At 38.7% G+C, this 21692-nt stretch overlaps 3 protein-coding genes across 3 annotated transcripts; all 3 read left to right on the forward strand.

Annotated features, from left to right (window-relative positions):
- The first annotated feature begins 715 nt into the window (after positions 1-715).
- Positions 716-1682, forward strand: LOC140934495 (adenosine receptor A3-like). Its single transcript, XM_073384109.1, has one exon. The coding sequence runs from the start codon at positions 716-718 to the stop codon at positions 1661-1663; it is 948 nt and encodes a 315-aa protein (XP_073240210.1). The 3' UTR covers positions 1664-1682.
- A 7694-nt stretch (positions 1683-9376) lies between these two features.
- Positions 9377-10324, forward strand: LOC140934496 (adenosine receptor A3-like). The gene has a single exon (XM_073384110.1). The coding sequence runs from the start codon at positions 9377-9379 to the stop codon at positions 10322-10324; it is 948 nt and encodes a 315-aa protein (XP_073240211.1).
- Positions 10325-17113: 6789 nt separating this feature from the next.
- LOC140934497 (adenosine receptor A3-like) lies at positions 17114-21131 on the forward strand. The gene is made up of 3 exons (XM_073384111.1): positions 17114-18020; positions 20871-20923; positions 21033-21131. The coding sequence occupies exons 1-3, from the start codon at positions 17114-17116 to the stop codon at positions 21129-21131; spliced, it is 1059 nt and encodes a 352-aa protein (XP_073240212.1).
- The last annotated feature ends 561 nt before the right edge of the window (positions 21132-21692 follow it).

Genomic DNA, 21692 nt, shown 5'->3' on the forward strand with positions numbered 1-21692 from the left:
GCTTAGTCTAAATCGATGTGGCATGCGTAATATTGACCTTCCAATTTTTACCAAATTTGTGTACCTTTTAAGTACCGAAAAAGTGCTGTGAGAAGTTATAGCCGTTCGTAGCTCAGGCTTAACCATTTTCAGATAAGAGTAGGTAAATGAAAGGAGGAAGGCTAGTTCTTTGCAACTGTATGAGTCACGATTAAGTTATGTTCATGATAAGGCTAGAATTAATTACTGTAAATCTCCTTCAGTTCACCAACATGGCGGCCCCTCGAGGCCTCGTCAAAACTGTCATTCCTGTATCTTTGAAACGAAAGAGAATTCGAACCTTAGAATACGTATTCAGTATTTAGGACACCATTCTAAGACTACATGCCGAAAATCAGCCAAATCGATGAGGTACCGTGTCAGGCCGAAGTCCGAATTTTACAGAAAATCACTCTTAATGGCGAAAATTCAATGAAACTAAACTCTGCTGTAAATATTTGTTGAAGCGCTTAATGCTTACATGGAGTTCCGTGATATATTCCCAATCAATTCATGCAATAAAATACTCAAGTGACGGGCTTTTTAACGGTAAATAAACAGCATAGAAATTGCTAACTATAAAGAAGCGCATATCAGTAGTGACAATCAATGTTCTTTCCTAATATTAAGAGAAAAAAAAATCATGATTTTCTTTTTTAACAGGCAGCTTACTCTCAACGGCTCCTGCTACAGAGAAATGGCTCAAGCAACAAATTTTGCAGAAAATAAAAGCCTGGAGAAATTGAACAGCCAACTTCGGTGCACGGCCGTGTTTTTTGGAGAAGTAAAACATGAGCTAATCTTTCTCTTGGTGGTTAATATTTCTGTGTCCATTACTGCATTTCTGGGGAACACTCTGATCCTAGTCGCTCTGCAGAAAGAATCTTCACTTCATCCTCCGTCCAAACTCCTGTATCGTAACTTAGCGATAACTGATCTCTGTGTCGGTGTTATTGCAGAGCCTGTTTATGTTGCCTATTTTATGTCCGTGCTAAGCGATAAATGGGATATTTGCTTTTACTCGAATTTGTTAAGTTTTTTCACGGGCGTTCTTTTTAGTGCCGTGTCTTTACTAACATTGGCTGTAATAAGCGTGGACAGACTTCTCGCCCTGTTACTGGGGCTGAGATACAGACAAGTTGTAACTTTGAAAAGAACACTCATGACCCTAATTGTTGGTTGGATTTTGTCTATTGTGGGTATATTGACCTACCTTTGGAATCCTATTCTGACGTCGTGGTACTTGAAGGTAGCCGTATCTGTTTGTCTCGTCATCTCATTTGTCTGTTATGTGAAGATTTTTTTCATTCTGCGTCATAACCATATCCAAGTGTTGGACCACGTTCCTCAAAGACAGCAGAACCAACCGGTTTCGCTTAACATAGCGCGATACAGAAAAGCAGTGTCTGCTGCATTGTGGGTACAGATGACATTAGTTGTTTCTTACCTACCGATCCTTATAACCGAAGCTTTGAAACATCAGCGAGGGATGTCACTATCGTTTCACCTTGCAAGGGAATTTACCCGTACTTTAGTTCTTTTAAACTCCTCTTTAAACCCCTTGCTGTACTGTTGGAAGATTAGAGAAGTAAGGCAAGCCGTAAAGGATACCATGAGAGAACTTTTATGTTCATCGCCAAATTAGATTGTTATATAGCTGGAGAATTTTTTCCAACAGCGCGTGCTCTCATTAGTTACTTCCAGGTCTCATGAAATCTAGCGATGAAACTGTTTCCCGCCAAACTCTCTGAGCGTGCAACATTGCAAAATCCATGACGTCAGAGGGTAACTGCATTGTTTTTTTTTACGCGAATGTTGACCGGCCACCTCCGTGACAGCGAGGTTTATTGAATATCCAGGGCCCCGCCTCGGGAGACATTGAGACTTTCGAGAAACAAAATGAACTCTTTTCCTTAGAACCCGTCATTAAGTGTTAATTGTTACATCTATTGACTACAGTCGGGCCTCCTTTAAGCGACCACTCAAAATGCGAAGATTTATTGGTCAATTACGGGGCGTTGTTGCTTAAAGATCTTCTTTTTTGGAGGAAATTTATTGCATGCAATTTCTAAGGTACGATATGAGTAGTTTCATGTTTTCACAGAAAGTTTTTCGTATGCTCTTATACAGCGCAGAAAGAGATCACACCACACGCCAAGTGGTCGCTTATTATATGTGTAAAGTCAACTCTTGCCTTCCGGACACCTCGCTATAAATAACACCCCAATAATACGGATAGTGGCTAAATCCCTGGCTAAAACAAATTACAGACGTTTGACTGAAATAATTAAACTCCCACTATTATGGACTCTCGCTAATGAGGACACTAACTCGAGGTCCCTTACAGTGTCCGCAATAAGGGGAGTTGATTGAAGTCCTCTTCTTTTGGAATTTTGTAGTCCTCTTTTTAAGGGTATTGGTAAAGTCGAGGCTAATAAAATGGAGAACTCTATGTATTATTTATAGCTATTAGGTTATTTAGATCCATTTTAAACTATTCAAAGTCTGTGTCATTTGAGAACAAATACAGCTGACTGATATCCAATCTTTAGATCAACGTAACAGTTTCATTGATCGTTAATTATGTTGCACAAGTGCTTGTTCAACCAAGGCGCACCGTATATAATATTAGCGGATCTTTCAGATTTAAGAGTGTCTCGTGTAATGTACGTGGGTTTGACACAACGCTTGAGCTGCCGCATCTTCTAATTTAGAATTCATAAATCTTTTACGTGAAATAGTTCATGGGCTAGGCTTTGACAGATTGTGCTACCATAATTTTTGGCATACTTTGTCATCACGAGCATAACTTCACCCTTTTTTGCAAAAAAAGCACTGCTGGAATAATTTGCACTTCTGGCTAAAATTGTCATTGATCATACAGCCAATATTTTTGGCCCGAGATCAGTGTCACAGGCACGTTTAAGTAAAAAAATGAATTTTTTCTCTGGTTTTGTCACATTCATGGAACCTCTTTCCCACAGAAAGTGAACGAGGATATTTTTTTCTACAATACTCAACGCATGCACAAAACTAGGTCAGTTGCCCAAGATGGCGTCCGCGTGTGTTGTAAATCGTTTGACATTCCAAAGTTGTCAGAAAATGAATTACACACTCTTAAAGTTTCTTTTACTTGTTTGAGACTTCTCCAGTCATTTATAGTAGAAGCACAATTTCTGCATTTTTTGTTAAAATGAACATAATTTACAAAAACTAACATAATTATTGGCATAATTTTAGAAATTTAAGAGCACTGCTAGCGCTAGTAGCATATTATGCCACTTTTGCAAACACAATCTATAAAAGCCAATATAAAAGCCTACCCTTGGATGGTTCGGTTCTAACTTCTAAAACTAGTAACCAACCAGGTAAAAAGTGTAAAGAAGTGGGGGCATGGTGTCGTTTAACATTGCACCACAAAAATAGCCGCGTTTCTAGACTGTTTACCGTCTCCTAATCGACCGCTTGCTGTAACGGGCGGTCACCTTGGTTTCAAATGTCATCACTAAAAAAGTGGGTGCCATGTTTATAGGAAAATGCTTTAAAGGAGCTGTGTCAAGGCAGTCCAGTTCATTTTGTTTATAATTAATTTTGCCGATTACTCGCCCTCAACTGCTATGAAACTTAAAGTAAGTAAAGAAATTACATGTAAATGACAAAATCAGAGATTCAAGACAAACAAATATGTCTCCTGGGCATTATTTTTGAAGTTGCAAACAGCAGTGATCAGCTTTGAAAAACTGTTAGGCTGAACAGTTGTCAAAAACCCTAATTTCAATCCGTTTCAATCTTCTTCAGTTCTGCCCATCCGTGGCATCTGCTGTATCTGTTGTGTTATTTTAACCTTTCTTTAATGTTTTAAGCGGTTATTTTTATGTTTCTCTTAATTTAACGGACATTTTGTAATTACCTAATTTGTCTGAATTTTGGGGACCATAAGAACCACCGAGAGCAGGTTTTAAGAGCCAGCGAGACTTAGCAGCCCTTCACCCAAACCCTTGTTTTCACTAAATCCGCTGGACGCCACAAGCTGGTTGAGGTCGTTGTTATCTAAGGTCTTCCTGTTTATAGCGATGGGGGAAAGGAAGTCTCGCCACCTCCCAATCCGCCATTGCCCATTAGATGATGATAGTGATGAAAATACTAAGACTTTTAGAATGTGTCGGTTATGTATAGCTGAGGAGAAAAGGTTTTCTTGAGGACACTTAACCCTATTCAGACCAGCCTTGTTTTGCTTCCGGAGCTCCGCCCCGCCTCCACCCACTCTATAACTGCAAAACCGCTCATGATACGGCCACCAAACTTAAACAATATAATATAATCATCATTTCCAACATCTATAGGCATGACTTGATTGACACAATGGCGTAACTTGACCACATTATGACGTCGATCATATTGCTGAGTTTATTGGCAGAATCCAAATTCCATCAATTTCCCCCTCAAAACGAAAAATATTTAAAATAGTAAGGCGTCTGAAAAGATCAAGGATTTCTCTAGCACATTACTAACCTTAGGAAGCTAACAAATCCGAAAGTTGTGAAAATCTAAGAAATTAACAAGAATGTTAAGAATTGAAAGGGTAGACATATTAAGTTCTGCAAGCAGAATACTGCAATGCTGATCGCACTACGTGCTACTCTGCAAAACATCAACACGACACCGAAAGAACTCAAAACAGAGCGGGATTGTAGCCATAGACAGCTGTGTCGCCCTCTTTGAGGCTCGTCAGTATGGCGTAACAACCAGAGAAAACTCTGGTGAAAAATATTCGCGCACTCCGATTTAAGCCCTGACCTCGAACTCTCAACACCCACAGAATCACGCCATACCACGTGTCTTCTGGGGGGCAAGAGTACAAGTGTCAAGTTGATGTCTCGCAGAGAAAATAGAAAATTGGCCAAAACCAACCTATAGAACATGGACAAAACCATGCAAGAATTACGGCATATCGGATCTATAAAAGATCTATGGCCCCAGAATACGTAAAGTACAAACGTTAACCACAAAGGACTGCAAAGGACCGCAAACGAATAATTGAAAGGGTATTACCTCAGACAATTGGTCATTTAAATTCATATGTTTTTCTCAAAACAGTCACGGAAAAGACTGGATTACACTAACAGCTACAATTGATAATTCGATAAAATATTGCTAAATTTAATAACTAAAATTAGAAATAAATCCTTTGAATAGGAAAAAAGCAAATATTTAAGAGCATGGCTGTCAAAACTCGCTTGACATTGCTCCAGAAGAGCCCCCCGCCCCACCTCCCTCCCACTCAAACTCAAAAACTTAAATAAGCGCCCACCCCTACCCCCACCCCACCCCATTTCCCCTCCCACCCCCCAAAAAACTGAATAAGTACCAATAAGAGACTTCCACGAAGACGGAGTTTTCTTCAGAGTATTTTACAGAAACCTTGCTTTGTAACATATTCACGTTTTGTTATTACCATTTGTTATTTTGTTGCAAAATAAACATACTACACTTGCTTAAAATGGTGAAAAATGTAATAAGCGCCCAGCCTCGGATAAGCGCCCACTCTTAAGGTCTAAAAATTTTATCAAGCGCCCAAGGCGGTTAATCGAATAAATACGGAGGAAGTTTGCTTGGTCGTAGAACAGACTGTTAGATGGTGGTGAAAACCTAAGTGAGGGAACTACTACACATTCTTTCAAAGATGGCTGGCTCCAAGCCTACTTCTTCATTGTCTAAATCCATACTCCTTTTACACTTAATTATTGAATCTGTAACTTTAATTTCTGATTTCTATTCGCCCCCTGTCTGTCTGTCCACTTCAAATTTTACCTTCAAAGTCTATCCCCCTTAAAGCAATAGGCCTTTACCCTAAAATCTTAATAGAGCGTTAAATAAAAATAATTAAATGGTCAAACAAATTAAAGTTCTTCTGTTCATTTTTTTTCTATATATTTTTTTATTAACACAATGCCCGAAAACCAGCTATCTCCAAGTCCGATTGGGCTCCCCCCTATTCACAGGTCATCTTACTTTATATGTGCACCTGCTTGGTCATAACGTAAAAAAATGTCGTGATGGATAAACTTTTTTCTGAATAGAGGCTTTCTTCGAAACAAGAGCAAAATTTCGTAAGCTGCAGAGCTACTTATCATTCTTCATGCTATCAAATAGAATCCAGAACTATAGCTTAGTAGAACTCCACGCATCTTGAGGAGTTGCGAGCGTGTATTGAGTATAAAGTTCATTACATATATATAGTTGCTTATAACTCACAATAAATATTGATTTTCAGACTTACAAAGTTAATTTAAAAGTATCGCCTCAGCGAAACTTGAAACGCTTTGGTCATACCGGAGAAAATATTCTTGCAAGTCTTCGCTCTTCAAACAGATCTAGAATCGATGAGGCAGAAGTTCGTGAGGAAACCATAAAAACTAGTTGATTGACGTCCGCGAAAACTCAGGTTTCAACCGAGAGGAAATTAACTTTTTTGAGGCCGCGTTTAATTGCTTACCGCCGTAAAACCGATCAAAAAATTTAGCATCAAAGAACTTTATCTTTATTTGCTTGATGTTCTATGTGTAAGACATTTGTCCCATGTTCTGTCGTAAATTGAAATAATGTCGTCGTGAATTGTAATACCTGTCGAAAATTGTAATGACAGTTGTCGAGAATTGTAACAACCCAGCTATCGTAAATTGTAATAAACGTTGTCGTAATTTGTAATAAGCCTAGCTGTCGTGAATTGCAATAAGACATTGCCGTATTTTGCAATACTTCTTAATGTCAAGGGCTTACCTACTGAAATTTTCTTGTCAATCAAAAACATTTAAGCTATTATGTAGCCAGCATTATAGCAACAACTAAATCATCTCACCGACCAACTGACTGACTTATTACAAAATACAATATGTTATTACAATTCAAGACAACTCGGCTTATCACAATTTACGACAGCGTGTTATTACAATTTACGATAGCTTGGTCATTACATTTCTCGACAACTGTTATTACAATTTACGACAGGTATTAGACGTATTACAATTCACGACAGAACATCCTATCATTTGTAGCTTTGTTCTTCCGCATTAAATAGTTTCTCATCTTTCTCACACTTGAATGTCGTTATGTCGTCAAAGACGTATGGTGTAGCGTACGAAACTTCAAGTTAAAGAAAGGATCCTCTATGCTCTTATTCAAGCACCGCAGTACTATTTTCGCAGATTGCGTGATATTTCCTATTACGTCGTTTGAGATCTTGATCCTCCTCCACGGCCTGAGGGGCAAACTTTATAGAGTCAAGGCTTATAGTGAGGAAGCAGACCACTGAATTATAAACTCAAAAAGGAAAGACGAAAGTTTTCGCACTCCGAGTTTTGATAGTGTAAGCAGTTTATATAAGGGACATGAGTGACCTTAACGGCGTTTGAGGCCACGGACGGCAATCGGAATTGAAGTTTCTGCCTGCGAGTTCTTACAGGTAGTTTGTTTTGTCCGAACGTTTTGGCAAATCGTCTCTATAAAGGTAAAGAAAGGTACCAATAAAAATTTAAAAGGTAGAAGGCCTCACTTCCGATTGAGGTACGTCGCTCAAAAACGCCTTCCCAATTGTCAGGATTCATATTCACATTCACATTCTAAATAAAGTTTCGAAAGACTACACGCCTTATTTTCTAGCTGGGTGAACCATATGTGCAACCCAAATCGGAAGACATTTGAGCTGCTAAACACAAATTAAAACAGAACAGTCTCGCCACCTCTCACAATTCTGATTGGCTAAAATTACCCGGCTATGTCTTCACAACCTGCTAGCATTTACCAACTTTGGAAGATGTTTGTAGATATCCACAAAAGTGTCGTCTTCCAGTTTTCGGGTGATTGACAGGAAATGGGACAGACGGCGGCGCGGCGCTAAGCTGTTTTGGCAGTCGCATAGTTGGAAAAAGTGGCAGAAGATTTCAATCGTAAAGCGAAGACGAAACAGCTGCGCTAATGCCCTAAAATATACAAGAATATCTGCAAAAATACAATTCGACGGATGACAACTACTTTTTGAAGATTATCTACCAGAAGAAACATCCCTTAACATATCCTGAAATTGCCGAGGAAAAGGCAGATGCTCTGAGGCGGAACTTTACATAAATCGAGGTAAACAGAGTTTGAATCTCTTGCACGCCTTCTGTTGAACAAATTAAAGATTAAAGCACATTTTAAAACTGACTACCCGATAAATGAAAAGAAGGTACTGAAAATATGTATAATGTATCCTTCTCATTTTCAAATCGCGCTCAGGAACTAAAACATAACTTAAAAAAGGTTCCTAATCAATATTTTCTGTTGACAGACCATATTCAGGCTTAGGGGAATATATAAAAAAAATCACCTAGAAATTCAGGGATGAATGATACATCTTTTTTTTTACTTAAGTATCGACCCCAAGTATTAATTGAGATACGTCGAAATTGGTCTATTATCAAACAGAGTTTCTTGCATGAAATTTTATAAGTTTGGCTAAAAAGGCGGTAGCAGTGGACAGTTTTTGGTATTTATTTTCGGTGGCAAGCAGGTGAGCAAAGTGAAACACACAGGGGAAAGGAACTAGGGGTAAGTAGAAGGTTAAATATCAGAAAAAAAAGAGAAATAGATTATGAACTTTAATCATTCCTTAGGAACCTTTTTATTCAGTTTTGCAAACTAATTTTTGGAAGTTTATATTTTGCCGCAGACGAGGTTAAATAAGGTCTTCGACGCGGGCTATAGATGGAATGGAGACATTTTCCGTTGTGTGTGTTTTATCTCCATCTCTTGTTAGCCTTTACTTTGACGATATGAAGTTTACTAAAGCCGGCAAGTGATCTCGCGTCCCCTCCCCGAGAGTTAACAAACCAAAATATTCGGTGAATTTGTTTAAATATATTCTGGTTTTATTTCGCATTTCTGTGTTTGTTTCAGTTTTCCTTTTTTATTGTTTTTGTCTCGGGATCAATCCGCCATCTTGGCAATATCCAGCCACACCACAAAACTTGTAACAAGGTAGGTATATATGGTAAAATTACCGTGTTTGTATGGGAGTAAAGTTTCGATCTCAAATTTTCAGGAAATAATTAATGGCGAAACTTCAATGAAACTAATTTGTTGCTGTCCTTAATGCTAACATGGAATTTCGTGATACATTCTCAAATCTTCCATTCATACAATAAAATACTCAAGCGACGGGTTTTTTAACGGTAAATAAAGAGCATAGAAATTGCTAACTATAAGGAAGCGCATATCACTGGTGACAATCAATGTTCTTTCCTCATTACCAGAAGAAAAAAAATCATTATTTTCTTTTTTAAACAAACAGCCTACTCTCAACGGCTCCTGCTACAGAGAAATGGCTCAAGCAACAAATTTTGCAGAAAATAAAAGCCTGGAGAAATTCAACAGGGAATCTCGATGCATGGCCGAGTTAACTGGAGAAGTAAAACATGAGCTAATCTTTCTCTTGGTGGTTAATATTTCTGTTTCCATTACTGCATTTCTGGGGAACACTCTGATCCTAGTCGCTCTGCAGAAAGAATCTTCACTTCATCCTCCGTCCAAACTCCTGTATCGTAACCTAGCGATAACTGATCTCTGTGTCGGTGTGATTGCAGAGCCTGTTTCTGTTGCCTATTTTATGTCCGTGCTAAGCGATAAATGGGATATTTGCTTTTACGCGAATTTGTTATCTTTTTTCACCTGCTATGTTTTTAGTGCCGTGTCATTATTTACATTGGCTGTAATCAGCGTGGACAGACTTCTCGCCCTGTTACTGGGGCTGAGATACAGACAAGTTGTAACTTTGAAAAGAACACTGGTGACCCTAATTGTTGGTTGGATATTGTCCATTGTGGGTATATTGACCTACCTGTGGGATCCTAATGTGACGTCATGGTGCATCAAGTTAGCCTTATCTGTTTGTCTCGTCACCTCATTTGTCTGTTACGTGAAGATTTTCGTCATTCTGCGTCATAACCAAATCCAAGTGCTGGACCACTTTCCTCAAAGACAGCAGAACCAACCAGTTCCGCTTAACATAGTGCGATACAGAAAGGCAGTGTCCGCTGCATTGTGGGTGCAGATGACATTGGTTGTTTCTTACCTGCCGTTCCTTATAACCGAAGCTTTGAAACATCAGCGAGGGATGCCACTATCGCTTTACCATGCAGGGGAATTTACCGGTACCTTAGTTCTTCTAAACTCTTCTTTAAACCCCTTGCTGTACTGTTGGAAGATTAGAGAAGTAAGGCAAGCCGTAAAGGATACCATGAGAGAACTTTTATGTTCATTGCCAAATTAGATTGTTATATAGCTGGAGAACTTTTTCCAACAGCGCGTGCTCTCATTTGTTACTTCCAGGTCGCATGAAATCTATAACGAGGAAACTGTTTCTCGCCAAAATCTCTGAGCTGGAAACATTGCAAATCTATGACGTCAGAGGGTAACAGTGTATTGTTCCCTGCGACTAGGGACTTTACCCAGTGACGTCAGGAATTAAGCTTATACGACGGCGTTCGGTTTAAAATTACGTCACGATAATGCACCATCGTGAAGGTATTCATGTGTAAAAGCCATCGTGCTCCAGTCCACAACTTCAGTTGGCCTGTTTTGAAGTCGACTTGTCGACGTGAGTCGACATGAGTTCTGTTACTAAGAAAATATTTTTCTTCGCTACATTTATCGGTCCATCGACCTTTAACTTCAGGTCATTCATCATAGTTTCCAACCTGATGTGTTTAACGCGGATTTTCAACTTCAAGGTGACCAATTTTTTCCTTGAGAAATCGAAGCGCGCATCTTGAAACGAACACGAGGTCATGAACGTAAGTTAAAGTATTTTACATCCAGAAAACAGGCGTGGTTTTGTTTCCACTAGTTTCCATTGATTTAAGAATGAAAGTGTTAACAAATATTTGTGAGCAGTCTCATATACGGCGGTTCTTTAATATAAGGCTAAACGGACGAGAATTTTGGCTTGATTTGTTAACTCATACAACAGCAAAACAATCTTCGTCATTGATAAAATTTTCATTAGCGAACTGTGACCAAAAGCAACATTTCTCTGACTTCTTTTAAAGACACATACCGTATAAAGCAGTCACTAGTCGGAAATCAAGGTTTTAGAATAAACAGCTGCAAAGATAAATAGTTTAATAGTTTAAGTCTAATCCTTTTCGCCCGCGTCGCCGAGAAAATTGTTTTGCATTTCGCGCCAAAATCAGGAGTGTCCTTCTAGAATTCATCGATGCGTACCGTAACTTGACATTGGACAGACTGAGGTTATCGTTCCAGTCCCTATCGGTCGGGAATACCGTCGTGAAAACCTCCCGTCGTCGTTGCGTAAAGTCTCTAGTGTTGACCGACGACCGCCATTACAGCGAGATTTATTGAATGTCCAGCCTCAAAATTACCAGGGCTCCGCCTCGGGAAACATTGAGATTCTCCAAGAACAAAATTAATTGTTTTTCTTAGGACCAGTCATTAAGTGTTTATTGTTAGATCTATTGACTACAGTCGGGCCTCCCTTAAGCGACCACTCAAAATGCGAAGTTTTAGTGGTCAATTACGGCACGGTGTTGCTTACGGATCTTCTTTTTGGAGGGAATTTATTGCATACAATTTCTAAGGTACGATATGAGTCGTTTCATGTTTTGACAGAAAGATTTTCGTATGCTCGTATACAGCGCTGAAAGAGATCACACCACACGCCAAGTGGTCGCTTATTATATGTGTACAGTCAACTCTCGCCTTGCGGACACCTCGCTATAACGGACACCCCGATAATACGGACAGTAGCTAAATCCCTGGCAAAAACAAATTACAGACGTTTGACTGAAACAAACTCCCGCAATTATGAACTCTCGCTAATGAGGACACTAACTCGAGGTCCCTTACAGTGTCCGCAATAAACGGAGTTAACTGAAGTCCTCTTCTTTTGGAATTTTGTAGTCCTCTTTTTAAGGGTATTGGTAATGTCGAGTCTAATAAAATGGAGAACACTAACTATTATTTGTGGCTATTAATTATTAAGATCCATTTTAAACTATTCGAAGTCTGTTTCATATGATACCCTTTTAAATATAGCTGCATGACTGATATCCAAACTTTAGATCAGCATCAACAGTTTCAATCGTTAATTATGTTGTACAAGTGTTTGTACCGACCAATGCGTACTGTATGTTAGTGGATTTTTTTACATTTAAGAGTGTCTCATACAATTTACGTGAGCTTGGCACAACGCTTGAGCTGCCATCTTTTAATTTAGAATGTATGCATAAATCTTTTACGTGAAATAGTTCATCGCCAGTGATTAGAGAATCGAAAGACATTAGAATTCTTAAGCGATCTCTTGAAGCCTTCATGTTTAAAAGCTTTCAAATTTTATAAGGATTTTAAATTTCATCTGTAAATAATGTCTGTGAATACTAATTGTAAATATCATTTTTAACGTATTAGTATTTTAGATTGCTCGATATTACTTGACTAGTTTTTATTGATTTCTTTTACATTTATTTCATTATACATGTACACGTTTTAATCGAACACATGTGAACTAGTCCTAGGTGTCCCGTGGTTAAATAAAGTTGATTTATTGATTAATTATAAAAACGTTATCCCAAAGAGAGTCGTGGTTCTAATTACCGTAGAAAGGCCTGCTTGAGAACACTTAACCCTAATAAGACTAGCCTTTTTTGCTTCCGGAGCTCCGAACCGCCCCCACCCCCTCTGTAACTGCAAAACCGCTCATGATACTGCCAACAAAATTACACGAAATAATATAATCATCATTTCCAACAACTATAGACATAGTTTTTGATTGACACAATGGCGTAATTTGACCACATTGTGACGTCGTATTGTTGAATTTATTGGAAGAATCTAAATTCAATCAATTTCCCCCCTAAAAACGAAAAATGCTTAAAATAGTAAGGCGTCTGACAAGATCAATGAGTTGGCTAGCACATTAATAACCTCTAACAACATAACCAGGAGCGAGAAAGTTTTCCTTGAGCTAGTGTCATGGCATTTTCATGGACCAGAAATATTTTTAGAACGGTTTTGGCGCTAATTTTAAATATCTTTTAAATCCCACAAACCAGTCAGCAAAACCTACAGACCTAAAAATGATATATATTTTTGCCTTTTAATAACGTTTGCTTTTTCTTTTTGTTATCTTATACTTCGAAAGCGCTCATAGACCGTGGTGGAGATTCTATTTTCGCGGGGAAAAAGCCCTAAAATGTGTCTAAAAATAAACTTGTCCGTAAAAACGCCGTGACATAGGCCTAGTATGGGAGTTGCTCGCTCCGGGTTATGGGCTCCTGTTATTACTAAGAAGGATCTGAAACCATCCATCATCTTGGACCCACCAATTTGAATTAATTAAATGTATTCAATTTTCCCTAAAACCCATCTAAATGAGGAAATTGCAATAGGAAAAAATTGATTTGTGTGTAACAGGATGCTTAACAAACTAACAAATCCGTAAGTTGTGAAAATTCGCGAAATGAACAAGAATGTTAAGAATAGAAATGCTAACATCTGCCAAGCACTTGGTCTTTTAAATTCACGTGTTTTTTCTCAAAACAGTCTCAGAAAAGCCTGGATTACACTAACAGCTACAATTGATAAATTTGTTAAAATATTGCTAAATTTGATAAGTAAAAATAGAAATAAATCCTTTAAATAGGAAAAAAGCAAATTTTGAAAAGCATGGTTGTCAATTTCGGTTGACATGGATCCAAAAGAGCCCCCGTCTGAAAAGGGTTAACCTACTACTGATAATAAAACATATGTAATATGCTACAATTAAATAAAAGATTGAATCTATACGTAAAACTAAAACATGACTTTTTGAAACCTACTTTAAAGAGAAAAATCTCAAATATCTCTTTTCATTGAGTGCGATAAAAAATTTCACAACTTCTAAAAATGAATATTAATAAAACTTAATTTAGAATTGAATTCTGATGAATATTTAGTGCTAGGTGAGAGTTGATATGTTGCGCGTAAGTTACAGTTTTTGAAGAGATATAGTTTCAAGAATATTGGTCAGATCAAATACCTCTGGTCTTTATGTAGGGTTTGTCCCGTAGAGTAAGAGTCTATGAAGTGAAGGGATTGCTTTCAGAGGTGACGGGCGAAAAACGAGAAAGACTCTTACCGTATTTATTCGAATAAGTGCCCAACCTCGAATAAGCATCCATCCTAAAGACAAAAAAAGGTAATAAGCGCTCAGCCTCGAATAAGCGCCCACTCCAACCCACCTCCCTCCCAGTCAAACTCAAATAAGCGCCCACTCCCACCTCACCCTATTTCCCTTCCCACCCCCTCTAAAAAAACTGAATATAATTAATAAGAGACTTCCCCGAAGGCGGTGTTTGCTTCAGAGTATTTTACAGAAACCTCAGTTGTTTTGTTACATCTTCGCGTTTTGTTATCAAATGTACCATTTATTATTTTGTTGCAAAATAAGCATTACTACACGTGCTTAAAATGGTGTAAAATGTAATAAGCGCCCACCTAAAATAATTTAATAAGCACCCAGCGCGGTTAATCGAATAAATATGGTAAGTGATTGGGGAGGTGCTATTTTAACAAACCTTTCTTTATGTGTGCACCTGCTTGGTCTAAACGTAAAAAAAAACAAAGCAAAATATGTCGTGACAGATCAACTTTCCTCTGAATAAAGGCTTACTTCGAAACGTGAACAAAATTTCGCAAGCTGCATAACCGTGACTTATCATTTTCATGCTATCAAATAGAGTACAGAACTGGCTCAGTAGAACTCCATGCATCTAGAGGAGTTGCAAGTGTATATAGCTGCTTCAAACTTATGGTAAATATTGATTTTCAGACTCACAAATTTAATTTAAAAGTATCACCTCAGCGAAAATTGAAACGCCTTGGTCATACCGGAGAGAAATATTCTTGCAAGTCTTCGCTCTTCAAACAGATCTAGAATCGATAAACGAGAAGTTCGTGAGGAAACCATAGAAACACGTTGATTGACGTCCACGAAAGCTCAGGATTCAACCGAGAGGAAAAACTTTTTGAGGCCGCGTTTGATCAAAAAATTTAGCCTCAAAGACCTTTATCTTTATTTTTTGTGATGTTCTATGTGTAAGACAATTGTGCCATCATTTGTAGCTGTATTCCTTTCGCGTTAAATGGTTTCTCTTCGTACACTTGAATAACGTCGTTACTTCATTTAAAGGTTACTTCAGAAGACGTATGCTAAAGCATACGAAACGTCAAGTTAAAGGACCCTCTTTGTTATTTTTCAAGCACTGCGGCGTATATTTGCGCAGTTTGTGTGATATTCCTTATTAAGTCGTTTGAGATCTTGATCCTCCTCCACGGCCTGAGGGGCGAACTTTATTGAGTCAAGGCTTATAGTGAGGAAGCATACCACTGAATATAACCTCAAAAAGGAAAGAGGCAAGTTTTCGCATTCCGATTTTTGATAGTGTAAGCAGTTTATGTAAGGGACATTTGACAGATCGTCTCTATAAAAGTAAAGTAAGCTACCAATACAAATTTAAAAGGTACAAGGCCTTACTTCCGATTGAGGTACGTCGCTCAAAAACGCCCCCCCCCCCCCCCACCCAATTGTCAGGATTCATATTCACATTCACATTATTTCTAAATAAAGTTTCGAAAGCCTACATACCTTATTTCTCTTTGTAGTTTATCTAGCTTAGTTTAACCATATATGCATCCCAAATCGGAAGACATTTGAGCTGCTAAAGACAAATTAAAGCAGAAAAGTCTCACCACCTCCCACAATTCTGATTGGCTACAATTTCTCGGCTATGTCTTCATAACCTGCTAGTGTTTACCGACTTTGACAGATGTTTGTCGATATCCATAAAAAGTGTCGTCTTCTTTTCGGATGATTGACAGAAAAAGGGACAGACGGCGGCGCGGCGCTAAGCTGTTTTGGCAGTCGCAGAGTTGGAGAAAGTGGCAGAAGATTTCAATCGCAAAGCGAAAACAGAACAGCTGAGGTAACGCCTTAAAAAATACAGGAATATCTGCAAAAATCATTCTACAGATGAAGATTATCTTCCAGAAGAAACATCCCTTCCTAGAAATTCAGGGATGAATGATACATCTTTTTTTATTCTAAAGTATCGACCCCAAGTATTAATTGAGATACGTCGCGGAAATTGGTCTATTATCAAACAGAGTTTCTTGCATGAAATTTTATCAATTTGGCTAAAAAGGCGGTAGCAGTGGACAGTTTTTGGTATTTATTTTCGGTGGCAAGCAAGTGAACAAAGTGAAACACACAGGGGAAAAGAACTAGGGGTAAGTAAAGGGTTAAATATCAGAAAAAAAAGAGACATAGATTATGAACTTTAATCATTCCTAAGAAACCTGTTTATTCAGAATTGCAAACTAATTTTTGGAAGTTTACGTTTTGCCGCAGACTAGGTTAAATAAGGTCTTCGACGCGGGCTATAGATGGAATGGAGACTTTTTCCGTTGTGTGTATTTTATCTCCATCTCTTGTTAGCCTTTACTTTGAGGATATAAAGTTCTCTAAAGCCGGCAAGTGATCTCCCGGCTCTTCCTCGAGAGTTAACAAACCAAAATATTCGGTGAATATGTTCAAATATATTCTAGTTTTATTTCGCCTTTTTGTGTTTGTTTTTTTGTTTCGTTTTTAATTGGTCTGCTCTCGGGATCAATCCGCCATCTTGGCAATAACCAGTCACACCACAAAATCACGGGTAACCCACGCTCAATGTTGGTGACACGGTAGGTATGAGGGTAAAGTTTCGATCTAAAATTTTTAAGAAATAATTAATGGCGAAAATTCAATGAAACTAGACTCTGCAGTAATTTGTCGCTGTCATTAATTCTTACATGGAGTTTCGTGATATATTCTCAAATCAATTCATGCAATAAAATACTCAAGCGACGGGTTTTTTAACGGTAAATAAACAGCATAGAAATTGCTAACTATAAGGAAGCGCATATCAGTAGTTACAATGAATGTTCTTTCCTAATATTAAGAGAAAAAAAATCATGATTTTTTTTTAACACACAGCTTTCTCTCAACGGCTCCTGCTACAGAGGAATGGCTCAGGCAACAAATTTTACAAAAAATAAAAGTCTGGAGAAATTGAACGGCCAACTTCGGTGCACGGCCGTGTTTTTTGGAGAAGTAAAACATGAGCTGATCTTTCTCTTGGTGGTTAATATTTCTGTGTCCATTACTGCATTTCTAGGGAACACTCTGATCCTAGTCGCTCTAAAGAAAGAATCTTCACTTCATCCGCCTTCCAAACTCCTGTATCGTAACCTAGCGATAACTGATCTCTGTGTCGGTGTGATTGCAGAGCCTGTTTATGTTGCCTATTTTATGTCCGTGCTAAGCGATAAATGGGATATTTGCTTTTACTCGAATTTGTTAAATTTCTTAACGGGTGTTCTTTTTAGTGCCCTGTCATTATTTACATTGGCTGCAATAAGCGTGGACAGACTTCTCGCCCTGTTACTGGGGTTGAGATACAGACAAGTTGTAACTTTGAAAAGAACGCTCATGACCTTAATTGTTGGTTGGATTTTGTCCATTGTGGGTATATTGGCCTACCTTTGGGATCCTATTGTGACGTCATGGTACATCAAGGTAGCCGTATCTGTTTGTCTCGTCACCTCATTTGTCTGTTACGTCAAGATTTTCTTCATTCTGCGTCATAACCAAATCCAAGTGCTGGACCACTTTCTTCAAAGACAGATGAACCAACCAGTTTTGCTTAGTATGGCGCGATACAGAAAGGCAGTGTCTGCTGCATTGTGGGTGCAGATGACATTGGTTGTTTCTTATCTGCCGATCCTTGTAACCGAAGCTTTGAAACCTCAGCGAGGGATGCTACTATCGCTTTACCTTGCAAGGGAATTTGCCCGTACGTTAGTTCTTTCAAACTCTTCTTTAAACCCCTTGCTGTACTGTTGGAAGATTAGAGAAGTAAGGCAAGCCGTAAAGGATACCATCAGAGAACTTCTATGTTCATCGCCAAATTAGATTGTTATATAGCTGGATAATTTTTTCCAACAGCGCGTGCTCTCAATGGTAACTTCCAGGTCTCATGAAGTCTAACGATGAAACTAGGCGCTTTCCATTTAGTCAAAATTTCCGGAATTTCCGGTTCGGCGGTAAATGGAACACGTTTCGTGTGTTCGTCCCACTAGAAAATTCCCAGGAAAAGTGGAAAATCTAAAAAGGTGGGCCCGTTTTCCCAGTTGGAATTTCCGAACGGAATGTCGTGTTCCATTTAAGTTTCTCATAGTTTGTGCCAGTTCCAGGTCCACGGTCAGGCCACGCGATTAGCGTGGTTTACGACCAAATGGAACAACTTTTTACCAATCGGAAATTCTACTTTTGCTCCCACGGAAATTTTCTCTTTTTTTAACTAAACGGAAAGCGCCCACTGCTTCCCGCCAAAAACTCTGAGCGGGCAACATTGCAAAATCTATGACGTCAGTGGGTAACAGTGCACTGTTCCCCTCGAATGTTGACCGACGATCGCCGTTACAGCGAGGTTTATTGAATTTCCAGCATCAAAGTTTTCAGGGCTCCGCTCGGGAAACGTTGAGATTCTTGAGAAACAAAATTAACGGTTTCCCTTAGGAGAACCAGTCATCAAAGGTCAAATTTACCAAAAAATTGAGATATTTTCTTTTGTCGCTTTACCTTTACCAAACACTAAAAAGAATCACCCTAAATGAGATTTCGGAAAATAATTTTCTTCCCAAGCATTTATAGAAAGATAAAAGATCAAAATCGGAGCATTTCAGAAGACTTTACGAACACGTTTCTGAAATGGCGGCGCGATGGACTGGAGACCACGTGACCTCAATGTTGGTCTTCAGGGCGTTAAAACGTTTACATGCCCAGATTTATTTACCTTGTCTTTAGTCAAAGAACCCTACGTAATGCTAACGCATGCGAGTGAACAAACTTGTGCGCTTAAAAATTTCTCGAAACTATAGAAGGCCAGCAAGCTTACCCGAGAAGAAAAGACTACTTCGATCATTAGTTTCTGTTGCTCAAGTAATAATAGTTACAGCTTTTTCCTTTTTCCATTTTTAATTACTTAGGTCTGTTTTCTTTCTGTACGCAAATTTTCCTTTTCAACGGTGTTGTACGCTCCAGTCTTGCTACTGATATTAACACGCTTTCATTATTTGTTAGTTGGCGCGGCCTGCATTTTTCTAATCACGGCTTTTAGTACCCGATGAAATTCGCTGGCAGAGGTGGTGAAAATTCGTGGAAATTATTGACATTAAAGGTGAAAAACCGGGCTCGCGTGTTGGGTGTAAAGGTATTAAAAACTAACCAAAAAATAATATGTTCATGACTTCAATTTTATAACGAGATTATCTAATATCGTCTAAGAATAACTAATACTATAAAAGCCGGAAAACTGAGGACACAAACGTTTCCACACCCTGTGATTTTTCCTGGAAATGTACGTACCAGGCCTATGAACAATTGTGATTAGCTCATCACTGAAGTCAGAACTTCTTTACACACACTGCCACAAGATCTGTAATTGGGCTCAAAGGTAGAATTGAAGTGTTTAAATGGTGATGATTGGTCGTAATTTGCTTTATGAAATTGTCTTCCCTAAACTTAGTGCCTAATTTGGTCTAAAAAACATACTGTAAGGTTTCTTTCCAACGACGTAGAATGTGGAATAAAAGCCCCGATTATCTTAGGTTTTTGTTTTAACCGGAAGTGGTTTTCTGGGACATATGTGCATTTCATTACGAACCTAAAGTGTGCGAAGAGCATACGGGAAAATAGGAGAGGATCGGGAAGGACATATTTCGTTGATAAAATTGGCTTTACTGAATTTATTGGAGAAACTTTTCCATGAATGCAAAGGGTCGTGTAAAGGAAGAGAGTGCCTTTAAATTATACGAGCAAGAGTCTTCTCGAAGAGGCATGAGCAATCGGCATGAGCTATCACGCACGTCTTACGACCCACGACCCACCCACCCACGCCAATTAGTCAATCTCGGTTCGGTTCTAACTTCTAAAACTAGTAACTAACGAGGTAAAAAGTGTAAAGAAGTGGTGTCGTTTCATATTGCACCACAAAAATAGCCGCGTTTCTAGACTGTTTACCGTCTCCTATTTTTCCATAAAATCGAGCGCTTGCTGTAACGGACAGCCACCTTGGCTTCAAGTGCTATGAATTGGTTTAGATCGTACTTTTCTGATAGAAGTCAGCACGTTTCTGTACATGGAGTTCTTTCTCGTCCTTTTGACTTGAACTGCGGGGTACCCCAAAGCCCATGTTAAGGGCCTTCGCTATTCATGATATATACGTCCAAGCTGTTTAAGATCGTGGAACATTATCTTCCCGATGCTCACTGTTTCGCTGATGATACGCAGCTGTATCTGAGTTTTAAACCACTCGGCAACACTGCTCAAGCTGATGCTATACAAGCTATGGAAAAGTGCATTGACGCGGTGAGGAAATGGATGATTCAAGATCGGTTGATGGTCAATGACGTGTTCCATAACTGTGGGCAATAATCGTATCAGTCCAAGCCCATGTGTTAGAAACCTAGGATCGTGGTTTGACAGCAACTTAAGCATGACTGATCATATAAACAAGGCTTGTAATGCGGCATTTTATCATTTACATAACTTGAGACGTATTAAGAAATACCTGTCGAAAGACTCTTTTATTACTTTGTTCATGCTTTTATAACCAGCCGTCTTGACTATTGTAATGGTTTATTGTTTGGCTTACCAAAGGTGCAGATCGCTAAATTACAGCGTGTACAAAATGCAGCAGCATTCTTGGCATTGGAAAGTTTTCTCACATTACACCGGCGCTTTATGAGCTGCACTGGCTGCCGGTTTCTTTGCGTATTGACTATAAGATTTTACTTCTGACTTTCAAATGTATTTATGGCCTAGCGCCAACTTATCTTAGCGATCTTATTAGTATAAAATCGAATTCATTATATAATCTTAGGTCTACTGGTTAGCTCTTATTGGACCATCCCAAGGAAAAGATGCTTACAACATTGGGAGCAAGATCATTCTCAGCAGCAGCTCCGAAACTCTGGAATGAGCTATCTGTGGAGCTTCGTCAAGCAACATCACTTAACAGTTTTAAATCTCGACTTAAAACCTATCTTTTTAAGAAGTATTTTTATAGTTTGTAACTTAGTTTATTTTATTCTCACGGTAATGTATTTTCGTTTTCCTTTAAACATATGATTGTAAAGCGCTATTGATCAGCACATGTAAATACGCTCTATATAAATTGATAAATTATTATTATTAAGTGTCATCACTAAAGAAGTGGGAGCCCTGTTTATAGCGAAGAGGGAAAGGAAGTCTCGCCTCCTCCAAATCCGCCATTGCTCATTAGATGATGATAATGATGAGAATAATAAGACTTTTAGAATGTGTCGGTTATGTATAGCTGAGGAGAAAAGGCCTTCTTAAGGACACTCAACCCTATTTAGACCAGCCTTTTTTGCTTCTGGAGCTCAGCCCCGCCCCCACCCCCTCTATAACTTCAAATCCGCTCATGATAGGGCCACCAAAATTACACAAAATAATATAATCATCCTTTCCAACATCAATAAGCATAGGTTGATTGCACAATGGCGTAATTTGACCACAT

The sequence above is a fragment of the Porites lutea genome, chromosome 4 (genome assembly GCF_958299795.1).
Source record: "Porites lutea chromosome 4, jaPorLute2.1, whole genome shotgun sequence".
NCBI lineage: Eukaryota > Metazoa > Cnidaria > Anthozoa > Scleractinia > Poritidae > Porites > Porites lutea.

Coding starts and splice junctions, on each gene's coding strand:
- LOC140934495 (XM_073384109.1), top strand. CDS start 716: ATGGCTCAAGCAACAAATTTTGCAGAAAATAAAAGCCTGGAGAAATTG.
- LOC140934497 (XM_073384111.1), top strand. CDS start 17,114: ATGGCTCAGGCAACAAATTTTACAAAAAATAAAAGTCTGGAGAAATTG. Junction 18,021..20,870: donor AGAAGTAAGGCAAGCCGTAA/AGGATACCATCA, acceptor CATTGGAAAGTT/TTCTCACATTACACCGGCGC. Junction 20,924..21,032: donor CTGGCTGCCGGTTTCTTTGC/GTATTGACTATA, acceptor ATATAATCTTAG/GTCTACTGGTTAGCTCTTAT.
- LOC140934496 (XM_073384110.1), top strand. CDS start 9,377: ATGGCTCAAGCAACAAATTTTGCAGAAAATAAAAGCCTGGAGAAATTC.